Source organism: Ixodes scapularis, unplaced genomic scaffold (genome assembly GCF_016920785.2).
Source record: "Ixodes scapularis isolate PalLabHiFi unplaced genomic scaffold, ASM1692078v2 PGA_scaffold1__304_contigs__length_218370807, whole genome shotgun sequence".
Taxonomy (NCBI): domain Eukaryota; kingdom Metazoa; phylum Arthropoda; class Arachnida; order Ixodida; family Ixodidae; genus Ixodes; species Ixodes scapularis.
Genome location: NW_024609846.1, coordinates 175,022,953 through 175,048,737, shown reverse-complemented (window position 1 = coordinate 175,048,737; position 25,785 = coordinate 175,022,953). Strand labels below are relative to the sequence as shown.

The following is a 25,785-nucleotide window of genomic DNA, read 5'->3' as shown; positions in this document are numbered from 1 at the left end:
AGACAGTCATCGTCACTACCTGTCAAGGTTTCCAGACGGGCATGACAAAGGAGGCTTTAGCGTCATCCACCAGGTGCTCTTTCTAATTGTTAAATTTGTTTTTTTGATTCCTGTTTGTGACTTTTTTTAACAAGATATTGATGTGTCGTATAGACCAAAGAATAAGCGACAAAACTTCGCAGAACTAAAGTGCTTGGAACGCGTCTCCGATTGATGTGTTTACCGCCTCCAGAAAAGTGGTCTCTCGATTTCCGCCTGATGACGTCATACAAGTGTCATGCTGTCGCCGGTCGCGACCCTGGCGCTGTCTAGGCAGCGGTAGTGGATGTGCAGACACCTGTTCTGCTGCAGGTCGCTCTTCACTGCGACAGTCCACGGAAGCTACAGCAGTTGGGACGCCTGTGACGCCGTGACGACAGCGACACTCACGTTCGCTCGTGCTTTTCGCCAGTATTTCTATGACCAACCGCCAGGATCTATGACAGGCAACAACATGACACTCCGGCTTCTGTGACGTCATTTGTTGCCACTTGGGGACCACTTTTGATGTATGGGCAGCACAGGACGTTAAACACACCAGTCGGAGAAGCGATCCAGGCACCATAGTCACCATAGTTGTAGTATCCCTTTCAATTTCCTTCTATGGGGCCGATCACCCGCCTGTTCCACTGCCACTGGGTTCAATGCCCCAGTAGCCCAAGAGAATGCTTTTTCACCTTTACACTTTAAAAAGGCTTAACTCTGTACTGAGTGATATGAAAATCTTGGTTTATATTTGTAACATTAAAGGGACACTGACAGGGTATTTATGCTCGCTGAGGTTTTTATTTGCACGTGACATATGAGAGCCCAACTACCCTGAACACAATTTGTAATTCGAAATTCCTTTTCTTTCTGCCTGAAAACTAAGTGGTTCGAGTCACGCTCACTCTCTCTTCCGAGGTCATGCGCCGCTTTTTATGGTTTAGACACAACCACCAAATATAATCAAAGCCATGGGTCATCCAAGGCACACATTCAATACTAAAAATAGACAAAAAATATGGCACCTATTTTTTGTGGCTTCTAAAAAGCTACAAATGCATTAATTGACAAAACTAGAAGTAGCACAGCCCCGTGACCTCCGGTAACTCTCTCCTCTTCCATATTTCTTCTTCCTCCCCAGTCCAGTTTTGGTTTCGGTTTCAAGCAGTTGCATTTTTTTTACTTTATTAAAAATATATATAACGCTGTAGCAAAATACTGACTGGGTACTCTTCTGACACCATAACGAATTGCCTGGCAAAAAATGAATAAATATTGTTGGGGGGTGTCGGTGTCCCTTTAAATTTAGATAAATTTTGAATCAATATTTGCAGGAAACAAATGCACCACCTAGGCATACTTTTTGTTCCCTAGTGTTGGAGCATGTGATACTGAGATTTATTTTGAGTGGATTAGATGCATGTGGACCTCAGTGAGACCCAGACGGCAGAGGAATGGGTGCTCCCGTCAGCGTTGGGCACTCACTGAGGGATCAGGTCCTCCATGCTGTAGTTGAAGACGTCCCCCATGATGATCTTGAGCCGGTTGTCTGCAGCCTCTGCCAGCAACTGCGTGACAGCGTCTACCTTCAGGCTTCATTTTTCACAAAACAGTCACTTCTTGGGGCATCCAAAACGAGAGATGGTGAAAGGGGCTAGAAATGCAGGCAAGCTGGTCACCTAACTCTGTGATAAACACCAGGCTAGGAAAAACCACGAGCCTCAAAACACAGCTATCGCTATACTTCCTCGTGTCACAATTTATCCACACTGTCAACCTTCTCAAAGGGTCACCACTACCCCTTGCAAACAAGGTGACAGAGAAATGGATCTACAAACTGCACTGGGAGAAACCAAAAAAAAACCAATAGTTACAAAAAGAAACAGCATGTTATAGGAGACAAGTGAAAGCAACGGCAAATAACCCCTTTTTTGAGACCTCTGCATCATGTCATCCCTCGCTCTCTCTAGTCACGGGGTTTTCAGTCATCATCAGCTCGTTTGCACCCAAACTTTCTGATGCATTCTTTTTCTCGTTAGCTTAATCGCAAGAAAGTGTTGGCAACCTTCGGAGAGGGCGGACGGCGTGTACACATCCTCAAACAGTGAAGTTGCTGCGTTTAAAGTGTTTTGCGTGGTTGCCCTTTTTTTTTTTTCCTAGTCTCGGGTTTGTTATAGAGCCGGTTAACAGTATTGCAAACTCATAGAAATATGCTAATTTTGATAGTCACTGATTTGCCTCAAGTTCAATTCAACACATCAAAGGGATACGGACACGAAAATTGAAATACACCTCTCACGTAAACGTTCGGAAATAATTGAAACATCATCACAAAATCTGCTAATGACAATCACAAGTTTGTATTATGAAGGGTGGCTATAATTTCCGTTACGTGTCTCGGGAGATCCGGCGCCCCAAACGCGTTTGTGACGTCACGTTTAACTTCACAGGCTACAGGGACGCCGGCCTGGTTGTGAGCTTGGCCCCTCGCTCACTCCAGCCCTCACTCACACGCACAAAACAAATGGACAAGATACTCGGAGGCTGCCTCTTCAGGCCTGTCACTGATCGCACGCCTCTGGAAAGCGTGAAAAACTGGGATTGTATGTTTCTGGAATGCCTTTACTCGCCCTTTTCTCTATAGCCTTTCTGAATTTAAAGCAGCCAAATAGCGTGCCAAGAAGAGTAAAGCAATGCAGAATATTCGGAAAACGTGGCGTGGGTAGCTAAAAAACTGGCAGAGTACCATTTAATAAAACACCCAACGCTCCAAACAAATTTTTTGTTACGCCGTCCGCTTTTGTTTTACAGTTGGAGTCCCTTTCACGTCCCCGAGATCATAACCAAACGACGGCAACCGAGACAAGCATGTACCGCCTGTAGTGACATGGAGCTTGGCGGAACTACGGGCCCACTTTGAGAGGACCGCATAACTCAATCTTGTAACGTACCACAATGTAAGTTAGCACAGAAGTGTACCCGAGTAACAAACTAACAAAAATAATGTTTTTGCTACACTACCTCGCAGTGGCATAGTCAGAAATATTTTTCGGGGGGTATTTTCTTTCGGTGGTGCAGTTCGAGGTAAAAAGAGATAAAGGAAGTGTGTATGAACAAAACCCTATGAAAACGGTTTCACCTCACGTTCTCAATGTGATCCCCACATAACAAAAAGACAAGCACACGTGCTACTCCATACCTTAAATGGCTAAGCAAACACATTAACGCGCGAGTGCCCAAAGAGCGCGCAATAAATAAGTGTCATAGACAAAGGTTTTGCTCTCGACAACGCGTGCAAGTGACCGGATGGCTTCGGACGATGCGGTTGTGCCTGCTGACAAAGGTTTCGATTATAGCCTTCGCTTCATTTGGAAACAGGGTTCGTACAAGATTCAAACAAAGATATTCAAGGATATTCAAGGAATTTCAAGGCCTTGTGGGAGTATTTTCAAGGACCTAACTCAATGTTGGATGTACCAGATTTCAATAAAACACTGTTGTCAACAGATTGCAGATATAATTTTTATTGCACTAAGCATAGTTTAGGGTAGATGTTTAATGCCCAGTAACTCTTGTAAAATCTTCCCTCCTTGCTGGAAAGGTCTCAAACGGTGCACTCAGACTAGACAGTAAGCAACCTAGTCCCCATCTACTTGCCGTGATGCCTACTCTGTAGCCGTCGTGCATTGTGTGGAGGCCACAGGTGCCAATGTCGACACACAGAACTTGGTATATTTGTTGTAGGTGCACTTAAAATTTTTGAAAGAACTTCAAGTTAACATTGGAAGCATCCTTCGATATCTGGAGAATCTTCTCAAGAGGCAGTGGTTTGAGTGCACTCAACAGCTTTCCTTGTATGTCCCCGACCGTGGAGTGAACCATAAACACCGAGTTGTAGTACCTTGTTGTCACCTTGTGAGACGAGTCCCAACCTTACGTGCACATCCATTAGTTTAAAATGCAAATAGTCGCTAGAAGACTCATAAAAAAGCACCATGTACTGCTCACACTGTTCAATCTTCCGCTGCAAGGCCTTTAGAAAGAAAGGTCTCAGTCCATGGTACGTCACACAGGTGCATTTCTTTTCTCAGAAAAAAAAAAAAAAAGCTTTTGCCACCTCAGTGTCTGGGAGCATGTGTTGGAACAACTTGCCCGCTTCTAACAATGACCGGTAGGAACAGTGGGATGTGACAACCTTCAGAGTTCACACCACTTCGGCGTTTGTCACTTATTCGTGCATGTTGCAAGCAGCTTTTAGGTTTGGCAAATGCGGTAGAGGCGAGACAGTGGCTTGTTCACTCAAGCCCGGAGCAAGGTAATTTTGCACCGAGCTCTTGGCTGCAATCTTTATGATGCCGGCATCTTCCGCGCTCTTCATAAGACTCTTCAACGCCGACTCGCCCATGGCGGCGACATCGAAGGTTTTTCTGCACGGCTTGCATCCTGCACGACGCTGATTTGCCGTATCTGGCGCCACCCAGCCCTTATATTCATCACTACAAAGCCAAGCGCCTTGAAACCCGCTTTTGCCAGGCAGTCCCGGATCAGACTGGATTCGGATCTGCTCCAATATGGCCAAGCAGCCAATGAACATTGGCTAAATCTAAACAAATTGAGATAACATAGACTGAAACAAGAAACAATCGATAAGCATAACAAAAATGTACAATATATACCCGCATTTCCTATTATAAATAGCTTCTCACAGATTTTCAAGGTCTAGCCAAAAATCTAGGGCTTTCAAGAGCCTTGTAAACCCAATTTTTAAATTCAATGGTTTCCAAGGGTTTCAAAGGCTTGTGCGCACCCTGGGAAAGCAATCGTACATCGAATGTGCCCGTGGTCTCCATTAAACAAAAACAAAAAAGTGACAGTGAGGTATCAGGTTACTGTTCGTTAAACACGAAACGCGGTCCTCGAGGTTCCTCCCGCCCGTATCTCGGCACGTGTCAGCCGTAAAAGTAGTGGAGGCACAACTCGCATACTTCTCACTCTCTCTTGCAACTCCGTTCACTCGTAAGCTGACAGTGCGGTGCAAGCTACGTGCTCAGTTTGGCCAGTTGTACGTCTATTGTTTACCACGTGATCACGCTCCCGCCCCGTATAGCCACGCAAAGAGAAAGGGAAGAGGTCGATTGGTCTCTCCAAAGCATAACTCCCACCACGCCGTCATCATAGGGGCCTTCGGGGGGAGAGGTCACCCTCACCTCCGGCGCTCGAGGTCACTCCCAAGCATGCGTGTGTCCATAGCTGGACACCTGCTGTAACGAGCTCCAGTGAGCTTAAAGGGATACAGGACCGAAATTTCAAGCTCACTAAACAAGGCCGGGCGGATAGGCGAGAGGCTGCAAAACCAAAAAATATCATTCATAAGGCGATATATCTAACGGATCGCCATATTTTTTGGAAAAGAAGCGCGCAATTAACCCGGCCGACGAGACAAGGCACGAAACGATTCCCATTCTCTCTCCTCCTCACTATGTCCCTTCACGCTGGTGAACCGAAGCGAGGAGGAGAGAAGCGAGGCCGCTTCTCCTCATTCTCAAATTCTCCCGGAGAACAGTTACATCAAAGAACTTGCTTGATCGCGCCCTTTTTTTTCCAAAAAGTATGGCCACCCGTTTGAGATATCGATGTACGAGTGATGTTTAGGGGTTCGCAGCGTTCCGTTCAACACTTCTGCAGCCTTACTTTGCGAAATCCAAATTTCGGTTCAGTATCCCTTTAAGAAAAGGATTTGGGCACTAATCTGGACGAGTTCAGCGACGGCTCGAGCATTTCTCCCCCTGTCCAGGAACCACAACATTTCTGGCGTTTCTCTGTCCAAGGAAGACTTTCGTTTCTTCTTCCGACTCGAGAAGATAATGGCCGGCATAATCTTTACGCTCCCGGATGCCTTCTTCTCGAGCGCATATTTTTATTCCTATTCTGGCAAGCGGCAGCGTCGCTGCTGACTAGCCTGGTTCCATGTGGCGGCATGATATTTTGCCTAGCGCGATGCCACAAATGCAGCTGGCAAGTCCCTATAGACCAACATGTCGTCAACAAACGTTTGCTTACGGCAGGTGCAAGCACAGTGCGTGCACAGAAACTGCGTGAGGTAACACGCGTGTACTGATAGCAGCGTGACGTCCGAGCATTTGTGTACAACAGCTATTGGAGTAACATTTGCCAATACAACATTCCAGTGCAAGTTGAGGAGTTTGTGCCCAATTCACGAGCCGCAGTCTTCTAACGCAAAATGAAACAAACGAGCCTAGGCGAAATCTGTTCATCATTTGAATGTGTTGCCGTAAAGCTGGCAGGTACGGAAAGAAGGAACTATCCTTAGGAGTGCAGTCCCAGAGCGAAAAGGAATCTTTCACATCTTTCCCCAAGTGTCATCCTCTTTCATCCGAGATGACAGCGTGCACAAGCTCCCAGACAACCCTAGTGGTGGGAACCTAGACAGGCGGGACACAGCGGCTCAGGGTCTTCAGCGCACGAGTCTCGGTAGAACGCAGCACTCATGATTGCCTCTTGTTTGCCCCATGTCTGCCTACACACGGCTGAACATCAGGTGGCGGCTTACGTCATCTAGACAGTGTTCGCATAAGGAGAGTGCATCGGAAAGTGCTTGGGCTGCACGAACGCACCTGCAGCCCGATCCCCGAGCAAGGTACTGAAAACCCGCTCGATTTAAAGGACCTTCCCGCACATGCAGGGCGACGTACACACCTGGAGCGACGGCAAAAACCTCGGGTCCTTCTCGATGACGACCACCTGGCGAGCCCCGAGCTCGAGCAGCGGCCTGGTCAGGCATCCGGGTCCGGGCCCCACTTCGATCACGTGGTGGTCCCTGATCTTGCCCGCCGCCTTGACCAGCCTCCGCGTCAACTTGGGGTCCATGAGGAAGTTCTGAGACAGTTGACGCATGGCGCGGATACGGTACATGCGGAGCAGGTCGCGCACCGTCGGCAGCGGCGGCAACCGCAGGGCCGCTTCCCGAGCCGCCGCCATCCTGCTTTTGCACCACGATTCAGCACGGCGGTTTGGGAGCGGCTGCCGCAGCAGGACGACCAAGCCGGACGATGAATCGAAAAGATCAAGCACGAAAGACCGTGAAGAGCTGCAGTCGTCGGAGCAACGAGTTGGGGAACACCAGGAGCATGGACGCCGCCATCTTGCCATGCCGCAGAAAACAAAAATGTTTTTTGTTTCTGCACATACATTTCTGGTTAATCGGTGCAGTTGAATAAAAAATAACTATTATCTTAAAACATACGTATATTTACTAACAGAAGCTTTATTTAGTAAAAATGGCCGGCTGCCGCACTGCGCTCGGGCGGCGGTTTTAAAAGGAACGTGAAAGGAACGGTCAGTTTTCGTTTGTCTGGCGAAAGTGGAGTATCGTGTTGCGCAGTGCGCAGTCGCTAGGCACTGGGAGGACCGTGCAGTTGGACGCGCTTTTCTTTTATCGTTTGTAAACTTTGTACGGCCGAAGCTCTTCGTTGTCAGTCACACGAAGGACCATGACGACTTTTACGCGTTCCGCACGTTGGGTGAGTCGCTTTGTTTGTGCCGCATGGCTTTTTGAAATCTCAGGTCAGTGGCTCTCCCGGACGGCCGTTAGATTTCGCCTGTCGCATTTTTTTAGCCGCTCCTGTTCAGCTAGAGTTCTGTCCTTCCGTTTGTTAAGAAGTCCGTTCTGGGCTGGCGTACTGTTTTCGAAAGCCTGTTGGGGAAACGAATGATGCCTCTTGTCATCCGTAGGCCTCGTCGGCGGCTTCGTCGACGGAAAACGCCTCCGAGCGCGGCGGGTTCAAGAAGCCTCAGGTTACTCGAGGCACCCAGCGAGTCGCTCTACGTCCCCCGAACAAGGTCCAGCCGGTTCAACCCGCTCTCAAGCCGAGCAAGCTGCAGACGGTGAGCGAACCCTTTCTGGGCTTGCCGTTTCCTTCCATTAGCAATCGGTTCAGTGCCCTGCAATCAGAACTAAGCGTCTTTTTTGCGGTTTCCACGTCTCTTGGGTTTCGGGCAGGCCAGCAGGAACGAGAGAGTAACTAACAATGTCATATTTTAACCGGACGACGCGGAAACCTCCACCTACGGGGGCGACCCGTAAAGCCGAAAGCGCGCGATATGTCAAGTCTTTGGCCCTGGGCTTACTACTGGTCAGAGCTGCTAAAAGCCTCTTTTTAGTCGAAATACAAAATATAACTGTCGCAAACAGTTTCAAATATTTATGCAAGTAGTTTTTGTTTAATATTTTAGATCTGAAAAAGAAACAAATTCCCCGTTGACATACCCGCCACCAACCGATGCAAAATGCGGCTCACTAGAAAGGGGTAATGGGATCGGGCACCGACAAGCGGCAAGCGTAGAAAGGTTTCGGATGTGTGCGGCGGCGCTGCGGTCGTATGCGGGCCTGAAGATCAGTCCGGTTCAGTGTTCCGAAGGCCTTTGGCAAGAAGGTTTGCTTGCGTTTTGGACATTTGGCATTATGGCAGCACAAAGTGGCTCTTGTTCTGATCTTTACCCTGTGTTTGCTGTCATTTGTGGCCAATGAAGTGTCGTGCCGAATTAGTCTTTAATCGCGCAGCAAATGCAATGCCCTGGCTGCCCGCTTCATCCTGCCTATGCAGCGCATGCTTTAGTGGGGCCCTCTCGAGCAGTTGACATAGTGCGGCAGCCGTGAGCACTCGCTGAGCTCACTACCCCGCCTCTAGATTTTTCATGCTTTCTGAAGTTCATCCACTGGTCACTCGGTTGTTTCTTTGAGGCATACGCAATAAAAAGGTCAAAAGTATCGCTTTTTTCTCAAACATCTTGCGAAAACTACTTCACGTACGAAAAGTGTGCAAAAGTTCCTTTCTTCTTGAGGTGAAACCGCATGTCTGTTACTGTTATTTCTGTCATTGCTGTCTAAACATATCCAACACGTTCACTCTTTTTCATCCCATTGCCTTTATTCACCGGAAGAGACATTAAAACGGAGACACAAACTGATGCCATTTGTCTCTGGCTAGCGGCAAGGGGCGGTCTTTCCAATTTAGTAAAATACAGAAATCGGAGCACGCAACAAAAAATAGCGTTATGAGCAAATGCTGTTTTTAAGGCCAGAATTAGCTAATGGGGGAAGACTGGGTGGGTGACGTAAGGGATCGTAAACCGTGTGCAGGAGGGGGAGTAGAATAGGTCTGGTCTCTACCAGGGCAGTCTGGTAGTTGGTTCTGAAAGGGCAATTCTGAAAGGATGGGGTGCCGCGGGCCGACAGGCGTTTTGGACGGCCAACATCGAAGGCTGTCCTCCAGTGCTCCATTCAGACGACACGCTTTGAAGACGCCTGCACCTAGTTCCATCTCAGCCGCAATCGGTGGAAGCACAAACACGGTCGTCTTCCATTCACCCCCAAGCCAGAAGTGCAGTGGACCCTATGTGCTCGGTGGACCAGCCATGCGCCTGTCTTTGACCGTGACTTCAGTGTGGGGGCTAATAAAAAGGAGGTGGTCTGGCAAGCATGCAACTTTCCCAGTACTGTCAGCTGAGGGGTGTTTGAAGTACAGTATGCTACCCTCAGAATTCAGGTTTCCACCTACAACAAAGAAGGCTAGTATAGTCCCTTAATTCCACACCTGGTTGGAAGCATCTTTACGCGCACATTGCCTTGTTCATCTGAACGGTAGCATAGCTTCTCGAGCCCTTGGCGGTTCGGATGAGGCCCGGTGCAAACTCTGGCCTAAGATGGGTGGCCTAGAATTGGGGCTGGTGAAGCTTTCTATTCGGAGCCACCCAAATGACTCGGCTCTAGTTATGGTGAGCTTCCACCGAACGAAATTAAGGCAGCGATCCAGCCTAATCCACTTAGTAATGAAAATATGCTGTTGACAAGACATTGCTGTTGCGTGTGTCCACAGAACCTTGCGGTGTCGGCGAAACGCGTCTCTATGAAGTCTACAAAACGATACTGACCAGCTTTTTTCATCTGTGCCTTCTGTCGCGGTTTGTCTCGAAGGCGACAGCGGAAGTGATGCTGCGTGAAAGAAAATGCTCTGTGAAGCTCTTCACTTCGTTCATTGTATTCATTCCTTCAGTCCTTTCAGCACTCCGTTTGTGCATTGATGGGGCAAGAAAAACGAACGATAGAAATTTTGGGTGTATTTTCGTCAGGTTCTGGGGAGCCTTCAATATCTAATTGACATATCTGCCATGAAGTCGAAAGAGCTAGACTGGGACACATTTTTAAGTCGAAGAAATGACAAAAATGGGACACACGCAGATATGTCGAACTCGGCTGAATAAATTTTGATATCCTGCTGCGTTTAAGACGAGTGCTTGTACCCTTTTTGCCATCTGTTCATATGTTGAAGTGGTTTACCGTGCAAGCTTGTGTCCTAAAAGGAAAAACAGTCAGAATTATTGAAACAGGTATTTTTTACTTTCTCCAACAGAAAAGTTCATATAAATGCAAAGAACAAACAAGTAACCACCACTCGAATAATCTGAAGGTTAATCGATGAACTCCACAGTCCCGGAGGGTGTCCCAAAAGTCTCGTGGGAGTCGCTAGGCCTGAACAGCAAAAGGGTGTCGCTGCGGCCGATGCTGTCTGTGTCCTGGTGCAGGTCGGTCGTTGGAGTCGCAGGCTCTACTATGTTTGAGTATAAGAGTATTTAGCCAGAAATTCATAATATTAGCCTCTTGCCATCCGCGGCCCTCACTGAAAAAATTGAAGCGGTGAACCCACACTACCGAGAAAGGCATCTAATAGCACTCATGCTACAGTGTTGCTCGATTACACTTGTTTGTTCCACTCGCGGCAGATATATTAGAATAGTTTGTTGCACTTGTCTCAGTTGTCCTGTCGACAAACACTTTCAGGATCGTAACTAGAAGAGGTACTCTCTCCTCATCGCAACATAGTAAAATTGTTCAGACTCCTAACATTCAGACTCCAAACATGGGGGCGGCCATGCTTCTGTTCCAGCATTGATCATGATGATGATAATGCAACAGTAGCACCACCTCTAGGTCGGTCTCTAGGCCAATCGTATGGGGCAACTAAGCCTACCCTTGTAATCATCCTCAATGTCAGCAGGATGCAATTTTTAACAATCGCTTGACAGGGATTTTCTGACCAGGTTGGGAGAAAGCACGAAGCCAAACCAAGACTGTAGTCTGGCTATCCACGGGATGTGTTTGTGCGTGCCCAGCCCCAACTTGGGCGGAAACCATCGATCGCAGGATTGCCTATGGGCGTGCTATGAGAAGAGTTAAAGGGCCACTCCCAGCCCCAGCATCGATACTTTTTTTTATGAACGCTTTAAAAGAGTGTCTGATATGCCGGGTTCTAGTTGCAGATATGTGCAAAATTTTCAAATCTAGCTTTTTGAGAAAAAAGTTTTCTCTTCAGCTATGTAGTGTCTAAGCTTAAAATATTTTGGGCGATTCCTGAGAATAAATTTCGGTTGTTTGCAACAATAAAAGTATTCATGCTGGGGTTGTCTCTTTAACCTGTCACCAACTGCAAGTTTAGGAAAGAGTTCCTATTGTTGTGCCACAGAGAAAACGTGCGATCGGTTTGCAGCGTTTCGTGAATTCTTTTGAGGTGCATTTGGTTCTGTACGCTCAACTTCTTACTCTCTAAATCGTTACCTCCTTTCGTAGAGCCCAAAAGGGTGCCACGTGCCATTCTCAGTTAGTTACAGCCTGGCTCACTGCATCTTGCTTTACAGTGTTAGCAATGTGTACAACGGGAAACAAATTCTAAATTGAACAGTTTTCGAACGTGCCAATATTCAAATCGAACGTTACGAATGTTTATTGGAAGATTGAGGAACTACCAACGAAGACGATGGCATCTTCCATTGGAAGCTGGCCCCATTTCTTGATGGGAAATTTCCGAAACGTTGCTCGAGTTTTTCATTCAATGATTATAGGTTCCGAAACTTTGTCATCTGAACCCCATTACTACGTTTGGAGGCATTGAGCGATGTATAGTTTTGCGGTGGGAAAGCAGCATATTCCTCACGTGGGATTGCAGCTACGAAAATAAATGTTGAACCCTGCCATCTTTTTCGCAGTCGTCAACGGCAGCAAAGTGTCCGGAACCCAAGAAGCCAACACTTCGGGCTCGCGCGGCGGTCGGTGCGAACCATGCCACAGCCAAGGAAGTGCCAGCGGCAGACCCTGTAAGTGGATCAAAATTCCTCAGTCTTTGGTATCTGATGGGCCCTTGAAACAAGCTCGAAGCTTTTCTCGAAAGCGCAAATTTGCAGGCTACCCATCACAATTCCCAAATGGCCTTAGCTTCGTGAAGGCACACTCCCATGTCTCACAAGATGGGAAACGAGACGAAGCCCCAGGACTGGAGAAAAACGGAAGTGCAATGCAAAAACACTCTCGGTCGCGGCTCAATTGATATTTATTAAAAACTTTAGAAAGGTGCAAGGACTTAAGATGGCTATTTTTTAGATTCAGGGTGTACTCCGCCACTTCCTTAAGCTAGATGCAAACTGTTTCCTTAATCGCTGAGCTTTGCTCTTCCTGGCCTGCTATTTTGTATCTAAAATCAGATTGCCTATAAAGAAACTTCGGAGAAAATGTGATGGCAAAAGTAACACTCAAATGTTTTCGTGCTTTCCGGTGGCGTGGCATTACTGACACGCTCGAAGGTGGAGCAAGTAGTCTAAAATGCGGGATGTCCCGCACGTTTTGTTTCTCGGTTTCAGGTTGGCGCGCAAGTGCCCGTGCGAGCTTTGACGGCACTGATTTTACTCTAATGATGCGTCCCGTTACTATGGTTCCCGTTAATATGAATACCGCACTATGTGGACACCATTTGCGGGGACGAACTAGGAAATAGGGCACATTTTATTTTATTATTACGGACGAGTTTTACGAGGAACGGAGTTGTCCATATAAACTAGGCATCGTCGTATTAAGGTTCTTCCGACCACTTGAGAAGCTCTATTGCCCAAACAGTGCCCACCACTCTAGTGTCGCTGGTGGAGGCTGTTTAAAAAAAATAGTGAGGGTAACGTTGAATATCTTTGCAAGTTTCTTCGAGCCAATTTTGAGGAATAGGTATGGGCACTACAGTCTGTTGCGGGTAGTTGGCCCCTTTGGACGAGCCCTACACTCTTTCCACTTGGGCAGTAAGCGAGACGATTGAGAGTAGAAAGCTTGGCGCAAAACCCACAACACATTACTCTGCCCGTGTGCACACCTTTACAAGTAGTGCACGCAGTAGTTGTGCTGATATACAGCCTCGGATGCACCGTTGTCGATCGATCGTTTAACGTCTTCAGCGCATTATAAGTGGCTCCGCCAACCCCTCGTCGGTGGCCATTGCGGCAGGCTCGAGGCCGAGGGGCGCGTTTCGCGCCGTCTAATTTGTTTTCCTCAGCGAGGAATGGCGGTGACGTCGCGTGCTAACCACGTACAATCCGTGGTGACTTTGTGCCATTGAACGGACGGGTGGTTGCAGGTGGCGTCCCTGGACGTGGCCGGGCTCTGCGTGGAGCCCCTTGAAAAGCCCTCCTTCTCGAGCCAGCTGCTGCTGCCCGACGGCGTGCCGGACATTGACTCCGGCGACCGGGACGAGCCCCAGCTGTGTGCCCAGTACGCCAAGGACATCTTCGACTACCTCGTCTCGCTCGAGGTGGGCTCCCTTACCGCCTGGCTGGCCTCGGTCCGGCTTCATTTGGCCGGTCTGGTACCGCCGCTAGCCCCGGGTTTTTAAGGCGAACCACGTTGTAGTGGCAGGGCCGGATTATCCGGGGTTCGAATGAACCGGGCCTTCTTCGAAAGACTTGCGGCTATCGTAATTTGATTTCCAAACACAAACTTTAGCTGAATGTCGGCCAGATACGAACTAAGATGGGAAACAAACCTTCTCTGTTGTGCAGACGGCAACTGCTTTGATCGCATTGCTCGACGGTTTTGTATGCTGTAGTTCTACTGGAGTGACAAGCAGAAGCATGCATGCCCGCGACGTGACCTTTGGTAGGCTCGCAGCCTCTCCGCTCTCGTGAAGTAAGCGTTGTACATCGAAAGCTAGCTCAATTCAAACTTGGCCCGTTATTGATAGAATAAAATACGAAGACACTTGAGACTGCTAACGTGTCGGTATGCAAGAGCGTTTGTACACTCCATAGCATATTCTTGCAAGCTGCATGCCACGCCGAGCCCAGTTGGGCGACCTGTGCGGGTGCTGCCAGGGCGTACTCTGCGGCCAGCCGCTCTCCAGAGTCGGGCCATTCTCCCCCTCTGTGATGGCCGGGCCGCTGCGCCATGGCAGTGGGGAACTATGGTGCTCTTGCCAGCCGATGGGAGTCTATCCATCGATTCGCTGCTACAGACCACAGGCTTCGCTCCATCAAACAGGGGAGTTTTGGGGCTGAACGCGGTTTTGCTCCATGGGGCAGTTAATGTTTTTAACCGTCACTTTTTCTCTCACGATTTGAGATGAAATCGCCCATGGGGCCTGGTGTGCTGAGAGACCCTGGAAATTGGGGCCTTTTGCTTAGTCAGACGTGCAATGTCTCCTTGTCTGGTTTAGTGTGGCCGTAATCAGATAAGCTGGTTGAGAATCATTTTGCTGTGCAATAGCTGTGCATGGCCGTCCTTAACGTGGCCCTAACGCCGTTAGAATCGGACCTAAAATTGGCCTCCCATCGCCATTGGATTTGCCTAAATGTTTCGTGAACTTTAGACACATTTTAATGGGCTACTTTCTGCGCACAGGAGCTCAATTGCACAAATTTGCTTTATATGCACCTAAATTTTTTACGCCTTTTGGTCAGTCTCCCCGCAGTGCCGTCTGTTGCGTGGCAAAGAAAATTGACCGAATATTGTTGAGAAGGTTTCAATCCTACCGCGGTACTAGCCACATCCGCTCGTGCCTTCTCAGGCTAACGATAGAATAGGAGGAATTACTTCAGGAGCGACCCCGTATATGTGAAAAGAGGTCTACTATGCCGGAATTCCAACATTTTACGGCGATACCGATGTGGCAGGGGTAGAACGGCTGCGCCATCCTGCGCCATTTTGCAGAAACTGCGCCACAGCCAGTATCTTGCGCCAATATGCGCCAGTTCATATAATGTGGGCCAAAAATCTTTTTATTTTGTCTTGGTTTCGGTTTTATTGACTCGCTTGGCCACAATGAGCACGTTTAGCTTGGTTGGCCTTGCAATCCTTTGTTCTGTTTATTCTCCCTGTGTATCGAGAGCCGGAAGCGTGCGAAAAAACTAGGATTTTAAACACTACACCACCTGCGACTGGATTGTTATTCTTCAACCATAAGCGGTTAAGCAAGTCGGCTGAGGTGAGGTAGAGTCGTTAAGCGTCAGATTGCCTGAGGCTCTGCGGCCCGGGATCCAGAAGTCAACCAGTGGAAAAAAAATGAGCAAGAGATTCCTTTTAGTACTTCATCGTTAGGAGGTAGAACCGCATTTTGCAAGATAAATCTTGATTTGATAGAACTGAAACGCGGTCCAATTCGAAACCTTTTCGGCCAGCATCTCTTGCGCGAGTGATAGATCTACTCGGCGTACATTAACCTTGCTCCCGCTTATCGCTTCAAATACAATAACTTTGTTAATAGTAGTCTGCTGCTTCGATATTGAGTTGCACAATAGGATAAACTCGAAATGTGTTGCCCTGTTCCTCCGCGCAGCTGCGTGTCCGTTGTTTACGCATGTCACGTGGTTCGCACATATAATTACTATGTCGAGCATCTGTGGGTTGTGCGATAAGCAGTGCTGGTTTGCATTTTGAGCAGCTGAAAGCCACTCAGAAAATATTGAGGACGCTATCTTCATAAACATGGGGTACCGGCTTTTTGATTCTCAATAAGGCTCACAAAGTTTCAATTTTTCTCATCTGTTAAACTGTTATCCCATCTACCTAGGTTCCTAACCACTCATGTTCATCTGTGCTGCTAAGCAGAATTGAAAATTGCTCCGTGCTTGTCTAAGACTCAAGCTGAAGTGCAATGAAAACTGATTTGAGCTGCTCCTAGCCTGCTCCAGAATGTAGTTTTAGCTGCTCCCAACCTGGTCCAAAACAGCTGTTTCAGCTGCTCCCGTGGCTGCTCCCAAGTACATTTCATGAGTTCCACCCCTGATGTGGTTAATCGGTACGGATTAGCCGAAAAGGTCCATGTTGGGAACTGTGTGTTGACCAGGAAAACCTAGAATGCCGGGGATTTCTCTCTGTAGATGTCCGGAAATTGTAAAAGATGCCATAAAACATTAGTAAGCTCAGACAAGCGATTGATAATTGCGTAAGGAATATTTTTGACCGACTGCATGGAGTGAAGTTGCCCAAGGTGGCGCTAGTCGCTACTTGATTACGGGAGAATGACCACTGTGCCTCCGTTGAGCAACCTTTGTTCATCCAACTAAATCTGGAAGCGACCTTGGGGCAGGATGGACGTCTGCCGGGATGGACACTTTAGGATGTTGGGGGGACTTTGAGGATGCAGTGAGTAGAGCTGTACCTGGATCTCGCAGGAGGCGTTCCCGGTAAAGGACCAGTACCTGAGACACAGCCCCCACATCACGGGCGACATGCGGGCCATCCTGGTCAACTGGCTCATGCAGGTGCACAAGAGGTTCCAGCTGCTGCCCGAGACGCTCTTCCTCACCGTGTCTGTCATCGACCGCTTCCTTCAGGTGCCCTTTCCCTCCCCATAGTTCAGTAGTCTTGGCACCTGCCTTAAGGCAAGACACTGGTTCTAAAATCGACTTTTTTGTTTATTAATGGATTATAATGAAAATCAGTGTGTATATGTGTTTTGGCTTCCTCTTTTCAAATATTCAATTAGTTCTGCAATATCTCAATTACTTTTTGAGTTACGAAGAAAATAATGAAGCCTAATTAGGTCATTGCTTACGACTCATTAAGGAACTTTCTAATACGAATTGTTTTGCATAAGTGATATGGATTTGTAGCTAAAGACCTCTCATGCAAGATGATGCTATTTATATTTTTGTAAAGATAGATCATTGTATAAAACTAGTCTAATTAGGTCAAGTACACTATTTACAAAGCCTAACGAGGTCACATTATCACTAATAATAAAATTTCGGGCCCATACTGTCATACAAAAATAGCATCACCCTGCAGTTCACTTCTTTCTGAATTCAACGGTATAAAGTTTATAGAAATCCTTGAAGAATAATCTCATGAAAACAACCGTAAGGCTAGGCATGTAGACGAAAAATGCGAAGCTGAGAAAATTGCAGTTGAAGTTTTGACACTCATTGCATAAAATTGAGCAAGGGATCCCATGCAATAATGTTCAGCAATATGAAGCATAGTTCTATATGAACAAATTGAGATGAAAAATTCTGCAATCCGTTCACAAGAACCTTTAAAAAATAATATAAAACTGAGAAATAATGTCTGCAATGTAAAATAAAGTTATAAAAGAATGAGTAGACTCTATAAGGGACAACGGGAGGAGGCACCAAGGCTTGCACGTTCCGAAAGCAGATTTGTTTGGCCCTGAAAAGGGCCTTTGTTCGTGTAGCACTTGAAAGGGGAGCCCCTCACAGCTGTCCAGGACTGTAGTCCCCAGCTGTTCCAGTTTGGTGTTGCCTGGAGAACCTCTGCTTTGCATTGCTGCTGCTCTGGTGGGCAGTATTGGCCTTACGCAAACGCAGATTGTCCTTCTCCATGCTTTGAGAGCTTTCATGTCCACTTCAATGAACTGTGTCCCAGCGTCGCGCGTCTGGCCTCCTGTGGTGACGCCGAGAAGGTCGAATTTGCGCTGGGTCGCCGACTTTTCCGATAGCGCACACTTGCATTCGTCCGATCGTGCGACTCGTTGCGCCTGCTCGGCCGTGGAGTAGTATGCGGTGTCGACACGAACCGCGCTCGCAAAGCTCGACAAACTGCCGCTGCTGCATGGAGTCGCGATGTCTCCGGCTGATGTTTCCGGAAGATCCAAGGCATCCGGCGGTGCCGATCGCGGTGGCGCACTTGCAGCACACAGCTTCGACTTTTTGTTCCACGGTCGCTTCCTCTTCCTTCCGAACGCTTGCCGCGCGCTCGATTTCAACCGAGCGTCGTCCGGCATCTCGAGAACTCGAAGCGAAACAAAACAAAACACGCGCGACTTCGTAGGAAAACGAACCAACAATGTTCAACGCAAGCGCGCAAACGGGAACTAAAACGTGCGCTCGACCACGGAAGAAACAAAGCAGACAGGCCTAAGGAGACGGGCGGAGACGGGCCCAGGAGCAGACGACGCACCTCTCGCCAGCGCGGGAACGGAAAGGAGGAAAGAAGAAAAAGAGCGGAGGGGCGCGTTTAGGCCAATAGCAGGGGCGCTAGGCGCCGCGCGTGCTCCGACGTATGGGCACCTTGCTAGCCGGCCAATGAGCGATCGCAATTGGGGCCTTCGAAACCCGCGGAATGCGGACGTTCCCCGATGTTGTCGCGATAACGAATGGCATGGGGACGTGGGGAAAATAAGCGGCTTTCCAACAAGACCAAGATGGCCGCGATCCGACGAGCGATCGCGAAACGCGCGGGGCGCGAAGTTCCACTTGTTTTCATTGAACTCGCTGTGTCAGGGCTCTGCGGGGACATCGTACATATCATTTTTTTCATGCTTAGACATTGAATTCGACATTGAAACTTTGCAGGCAGGTACCTTAGACTACAATTAATCCAAATAAGTGAATTTTGAAAAACGTGAAATTTCGCGTTTTTTGACCATTTTAAGACCCGCGTCTCCCCTTAAGAGCGTCCTTCGGACACCATTGGTGGGCGTGGAGGCCCGTTTCGGAACACTCGCTTTGCCATCGTGTCGATAGCTTGACGAGTGAAGTTTTGATTTTCTGGGTTTCTTTTTTGTGTCTCGCGACGTCTCTTTTTAATGTCGCATTCGTCTGAGGCGTACTGTGCTGCACCGGCACACGCGTCACATTCGCCTGGTTGAATCAGTGCGGCCGCACTGTGTTCGCTTGGAACTTTATGCGGCGTGCAGCACCGTTGGAAGGAGACCAGGGGCAAATCCAAGGGGGGGGGGGGGGCGTTGGGGTTGGTCCCCCCCCCCCCCCCCCCTTTCTAGGAGGGCAATTTGACATGGGTGGACCCGCCTGCTCACAAGAAAGAATGGGAGAAAAGTATCCCCACAAATTTTTCGCCCCCCACCCCCCCCTCCCAAAACGGAGTTCTGGATTTGCCCCTGAGGGAGACCATGCAGGTCCTTGCACTGGGTCCTTGAGTGAACGCTCTCCGCTTCCTTCGGCACCTCTCTCTCTCTCTCGCATTGTCGTCGGCCTTCCTTCCTCGTCTCGCAAAACATGGCGGCCCGAGAGAACGCGATGTCGGCACTGCTATCAAATACAATATAGCTTCGCCAATACTGGAAACTCCTCCGAAAACCCATAGGAGCGGCGGCGAACGTGACAGTGGCGCCTCTAGCGGACTCGGAGTCTACGGAAGCAGTCGACGCAATGGAAAAGTCTAGGCTCCGCGACGTCCTCGAGCTTTACGAGCCCCCGTTTCGTCACCCTAACAGCAGAAACAATTTATTGCGGTCAGTCCGCTTGCAAAGCGGAATCCACTGATCGCAACTGCAACGACAATCGAATAACAACGCGCGCATAAACAAAAGATAGAGCAGTTACTTGGCGGTCTCAAACGCCTCTCAGGGGATCACACGCGGTTGAAACGCATCTGGGAAGCGGAAAAAAGGCGTTTAGCTACTCGAACTACGTTGTAATCATTAAAACATGCAAAAACGACGTGTTAATATTACCAGAGCAAGCGCACGAGCTGCTGGAGTATAAAAACAAAACAAAAAGTAAGGATAAAAATGACCGTGCAACCACTTACCGAACTTTGCAGAAAAGATGGTGTTGCCATTTCCGACGAAAATAAAAAGAAACGGGAAAGAGAAGCGACCTACGGCGAATAAAACAAAGAAGCTAGCAAAAAACTATTTCAACGACGACTATCGTTGCGGCGCTTATAGAAAAAAAGAAAGAAAAATGGAATGCAGCAAATGAATAGCTGGTGGTCGCCACCGGTGTTGAGTTCACAACAAACAAAGCGGAAGCAACACACGAAACTAATGAATAAAGAAGAAAGCGTTCCTTTTTTCAGCTGCTTGTTTTACGTTCGTTTATTTGATTTCGCGGCGTAGGTACGAACTAAAAACAAAACACGGGAAATAAATAACGTAGTGCAGCTCACACTGCCCGGTAAAAAAGAGTCGCAGAAATGTTTTGGTCGCATGCAGCAATCTTCAATATGTGCTAGCAGTGAGTCACCTTTTTTTGCTTTCGAATTTCTTTTTCCAGTGACTTTGGCAGGTTGTTCGTTCGCTCGCTTGACGAAGCAGTTTAAAAGTGCATTCAAGTACTTGTTGACGTAGGTGTCCGTAGGTTGACGTAGGAAGCAGAAGAAAGATTTTCCACCACATCGCACAAACTTGTTCTTGCAATGGTAGGCAGCACATGGCATGCCTGCCATCTCTAAGTATGCTCTGGTGTATGCTCAAATGAGGCCGATTGATCAACAAACGATGACCCGTAGCAGACGTGCCGGCCGGAGTACACAAATAAAATTCGAATAAAAATGGATAACCAGTTTACACTTCTTAATATATTAAAAAAAATATCAAAAAGCGCATATAACGATTTTAGATTAGAAACTCAATCGAAGGCGAAAATAGGAGGTTATGGCAGATGACAGTGGAAGAAAACAAGAGCAACAGCAAAGTTGCAGACGGCCCTTAAAATGCCCGGGCCTAGCGTAGCAGACGAACCGGGGGCATTAAGCGCCGAAGCGAAGGAAAGGGAGTAAAAGCTAAGCCAAACAAAGCACGGATACGGGATGGTTTACCTGTCGGGCAAAAAAAAAAAGCAAAAAGCAAACAAAAAATATACACAGCAACATATAAGCAGGAGGAAGAAATAACGCGGCAGAGTGGCGGCGCCTCAAAAATATAAAAGAAAGAAGACTCAAAAATGGAAAGAGTGGAGACTGTTCAACGAAAGTCGGCCTTTATCGTAGAAGTAAAGAAGCAGCGAAGCAGAAGATGTTGGTCGTCCCCGCGCTAACAATCGGAATTTGTGCACTGTAAATAACTTGACTGAAATCACCTTTTTTCGCGGGGCTACGACGCTCTCCCCTTCTTTCTTTGCAAGCACGAGAAGTCTGCTTTTTTCGTAACTCCGCTTTTGTTAATCTATAACCGCGTCAGATTTGCATATGCACAACGCCTTCTTTCGGAGCATACTAACATCGCCGTAACTTACGTGGTTTGAAATTGACTTCTGCTTCTTCATCCGGAGATGATCTTAACGGGATTAGCCAGCTCGCCTGTTCGACGAAACGGTTGTAAGCAAGACATTCATGAGAAATGGGAATTGCAACAACAAAACGAATTGACTGGTAAGAACAATAAAGTTGAAACGAAGCTATGTTCTGAAATGTTTGTACATTTCCCTCTTTCACGAAACAGCGCGAAGGCATACATTCGTGTTTTGCTTGGCTTACATAAGTTGTGACAGAATGTTTTCTTCGGGAGAACTCCGAGATTGCACCCAGAAAGCTGTAACATCTTCCCCACGCGAAGAGAATGTTCTTCACTCATGAGCTGGCACCCATTTTTTAACTTTCAAAGCAGCGAATGTCCGGGACAATTTTTTTTCGTTGCTCACCTCGCACGGAGATAGGCAAAACCAATGGATTTTGGCGAATTTGTCTGCCAGCGGAGACTCCGAGCTCGCCAGGGGCGCTGCAATCACTTTTCGCCCGTTTTCCGCGGGAGTTGCCAGTATTTGCTTCCACGGTATTTGCTGCTATCTTCTTTCCCTCAAGCCCTCTGCTCTGGCTAAGATTCCAGCAGTGATGACAGACATCGGTTTTTCCATTTTCGAGAAGTGTGTGTGTGTGTGCGGTGCTGCGTTGTGTCGGCCGCCGAGCAACCAGCCTACCACGCCGGGCGCATGAAGCCTTTGTCTTTCTTCCGACCCAAGACGTCGGTGAGTCTTTGGACTTTGCTCGAACTTTTCCCTGGACTTTGGGTCCCGCAGTGGACTTCCCTTTTTCGGAACTTTTGTCGTCTTTGCACCGGCGAACTTGTTTCCCGGCTGCAGTTTGTGTCGCGAGCAGCAAGTGTGTTGTTGGAGTAACCCGTGCTCGCATTTCGTTCTGATGGTTTTGTCGTGTTCTCGCAGTGTGTTGCTTTTTATCGCACATACATTTATTGTTTATATTTTAACCCCCGCGTGCCGCCGCCTCTGTTGATTTTCACACCGAACGTGGACCTATCGCTTCTCACCAATCCGACAATGAAATTGCATACTGGCGGTTTCATTTGGATTCGGGCAACGAAATGCGGTCATCTTTTTTTATTTTGCTTCAAATTTTTTTATTACGTGGCACATGTTCCAAGAAGAACAATCCTTTTTTTTTTAATCGCTCTCAATCTCGAAGTATTCAAAAGAGTGTCTACATTTTTGTAGTGTGCTATATTTGCAAGTAGCTAAGACGACATTATAACTACTATTTATTATTTGTCGCTCCAATCTTTGTAAAAATCCTTAAACATGCCTCCGCGAACGACTGTGACCTAAATTACGGATTTCGTTTGGAGTCGACTATGTTTAGTATCGCTTTTAAAATAATACCACGTGTAGAACCTTTCATTGCCTTCCAAATTAAGCGAAGTTTGCATTTCTATCATGTACGAGTATTGAGAAATAAATTATGAAACGGAGAGGGTTTTCACTTTTTGCTCAATTTCAGCATGCTGTATAATAAAAAAAAGTTTTTAATTTTTTTTTTTTTCTTTTTCTCTTGTTGCATTCTTTTCACACCCTTCTTTTACCCAGCATACATTCCGTTGGAGGTATATGCACTGTTTTTGAGTTTTAAGCCTCTAAGTATGCTAAAAAAGAGCAAATGCCGATGGTGGGTAAAATACAAAATTTTGAAGCAAAATAAAAGATACGACTGCACCTCGTTGCCTGAATCCAAATGAAACCACCCGTATGTATAAACGCTTTGTTTCATGGTCCATGTGTTTTTGTTCTTACGTTATGTTACTTTCATTGCTCACTAAATGGCGCGAGCCGCCGCCCCACTCTTGCGAATCACTTAACCGTCCACCCGTTCATGTCTGGCCCTTGCAGTGACCGCACCGAGCGCGTCGCACGGCGGGATGCTTTGCGTTCGCCTGGTAGCGCGTCATGTGGTGCATCTACAGTGGCATGGCCTTGAGGGCAGCATTTTCTCGGTGCCGCGCACGCCCCAGATGAACGTGACATAAACTGAGTGTGAAACTGACGACCGGTCATTGACAGCCGTGGCTCCTACGGGCCCAACGGGTGCTCATGAGCGCGCAAATCCTGCGACATTTTTTTCTTCTCGTCTTGCGGTTCACCCCAATGGGCATCTGCTCGGCTCGTGGCATTTCTGTCACGGGGGTTGACCCGAGTTATTGTAGCTCAAAACCTTTTTAGGCTAGAACTCTAGTTTTTGCGGAGCTTTTTGTCGTCAAAATGGGGAACATTTTATATATTCTGCATTTTTCGAAATCTAGGCCTGATGTACCATACAGAGCGTCCGCCCATCCTACGATAAGCGTCCACCCCTCAGTTTTGTAATATTGGCAAAATATGCGAAGGGTGTATCTTCTCATATATGTTGACCTAAGGAGCGCTCGTCTTCCAGTTTTGCACGATTCTCCAAATTTTTTGTGGCTGCTTGCTCGGGATACAGTACCTGGTGTAGGCAAATTGTTACGAAATAATTAGTGCTTGACAAACTGAATTGGAGTCTCTGCTTGAACTTTTGCATCATTGCGAGGCTCATATATTTAACTTAATTTCTATAATTGAGTTTCCTCACGAGACAGCCATTTTAAACTCGGTGAGGAAAGGGCACGGCTGATTGTAAAAAGTGGTTGCATATCTCTCGCTCATTGCACCTCACGATGGGCATTCTGGTGCAATGCCAAAACAAGGACGAAGAGAGAACTGGATAGGACACGGCGTAACTTTGAACCGAGTGGTTTATTTCTACGACACAATTTTAATAATATAAAAGCAGGCACACTTGGCAGAGCACAAAGAGACGGTCTAAAACCACACCCCCCTCAAGTGCCAGCATCATTGGTTCTTCAAGAAGTATAATTCTTTATCAGACAAGGACAAAGAGGGTGCGCTTACGCAAGAATTGTCCTGGTGCGACCTAATCCGGAAGGCTTCGTGAATTTCTCTGGCAGTTTTTGTTTTGCAATGGCCCATGACGCAGGTGTCACCAAAAATGGGGTTGCACTTTCCAGAGTTGGGCCCGCATTCGCAATGGTCGCAGTGGACCGCTAGGTGGCCAGACGGGGGGACTGCCTGATGGCCGACGCATGCTCTCCGACCCTATCATTGATGCACCTCCCCGGCTGGCCAACGCACACCTTACCGCGGGGGAATTTTGTACGTGACGCTAGTGGCACACTTGCGGAGCTTAGTGATGTGTCGTTTTCTGCGGGACTCTTGCGGCACAACCGATTCCTCTCCCAATCTGCTTATCCTTTTACACAGTGAAGACAGTTTGTTCGGTGCAGAAAAAACGACTGGTATGTCAAAGCGATGGGCCATCTTCTTCAGGTTGTGGGACATCTTGTGAATGTGAGGCGAGACAACAGGCCTACCGATCCTCCTGGGAGTCCTTTCGCACACTGCGCTGTTGTAGTTTTTCGTCTTTTCTGCTAAGGTCTCGGAACCATCTCGAAGAACGTGCTTCCTCTGCTGAGCTGAGGATGAAAGCTGTTTTTCATCCGGTGCGGGCAAGATTTCCTTACCTCAGCCCTTAGGCAAGATGAAGCAATGCCCAGGGAGAACCGGGAATTGTCAGGGAAATTTTAATTGCCGGGAAAAATCGGGGATATCGTCAAAAACACGAGCCCAGTCAGGGAGCCGGAAATGCCATTGAGTTCCCTGAGCTAAGACTTGAGGACTTGAGGGCAGAAAAATAGGCAATAGATTCTGCTTAGAGCGGAGCGCAGGCTCTGCTTACCCGATGTAGTCTGCTACACGATGCAAAGGGAACAGCCGATAAATCCCTTTCAAGCCTTGGATTGGATTGAGGGCTTGACACTAGGCTAGATCCAGTTAGAGCTACCAGATGTAGTAACAAATTGGAAAGCCACAAACCCCAATCCAATTTAACCCAAGCTGAAAAAGTATCTGAAAATGTGAATCTGGCGGTCATGCTGCCATTCGGTTATTGACGTGTGTGGTTGCATGTCGTGTCTTCATCATGTTCCCTTACGGAAGTGGCAAGAAAGTGCTCGTTTAATCCGGACTGGACGAACCCAAATATTTTGAAATGTGCAAGTTGGATTGAGCTTATGCTAAATGATCCTCACAGTGTCCAATGCTCAATGCACTGTGTTGTAATGGTCTTGTATATTTATCTGCCTCTGCAGTGGTCACAGAATTTCATCTGAAATTGTCGGGGAATACCTGGAAAAGTCGGGGAAATTTGAGATAATAATTTGCTAGACACCCTAAACGCCCCGCTTCACCAACTTGGAGTGCACCGAGCTGAACGGCACCATTCCGTTTTTAACGGGGCTCATTCACCCAGCAGGCACACTCCACGCCCAAATGCAACCCAAGATCCTAAAAGCGCAGCCGACCACAGGCCCATGTCTGCGGTCGGCTGAATTTTAAGCCGAAAGCACAGCTTGGGAACAGTTTAGAAAAACCCGCAATCTCTCGATCATCCCCAATTACAGGGCGGGACAC

At 47.7% G+C, this 25,785-nt stretch overlaps 2 protein-coding genes across 2 annotated transcripts in view; one reads left to right on the top strand and one right to left on the bottom strand.

Moving 5' to 3' along the window:
• Positions 1 to 7,191, bottom strand: part of LOC121836183 (mitochondrial dimethyladenosine transferase 1-like) — a 29,498-nt gene extending 22,307 nt beyond the window's left edge. Inside the window, exons 1-2 of the mRNA XM_042291005.1 lie at positions 6,742 to 7,191; positions 1,510 to 1,592 (exon numbers count right to left, since the gene is read on the bottom strand). Of these exons, the coding sequence (XP_042146939.1) occupies positions 1,510 to 1,592; positions 6,742 to 7,023 (365 nt within the window). The 5' untranslated portion in view covers positions 7,024 to 7,191. The remainder of the gene's footprint in view (positions 1 to 1,509; positions 1,593 to 6,741) is intronic.
• A 6-nt stretch (positions 7,192 to 7,197) lies between these two features.
• LOC121836182 (G2/mitotic-specific cyclin-B-like) overlaps positions 7,198 to 25,785 on the top strand; it is a 33,261-nt gene continuing 14,673 nt past the window's right edge. The window contains exons 1-5 of the mRNA XM_042291004.1: positions 7,198 to 7,565; positions 7,777 to 7,929; positions 12,085 to 12,192; positions 13,491 to 13,664; positions 16,522 to 16,683. Of these exons, the coding sequence (XP_042146938.1) occupies positions 7,536 to 7,565; positions 7,777 to 7,929; positions 12,085 to 12,192; positions 13,491 to 13,664; positions 16,522 to 16,683 (627 nt within the window). The 5' untranslated portion in view covers positions 7,198 to 7,535. The remainder of the gene's footprint in view (positions 7,566 to 7,776; positions 7,930 to 12,084; positions 12,193 to 13,490; positions 13,665 to 16,521; positions 16,684 to 25,785) is intronic.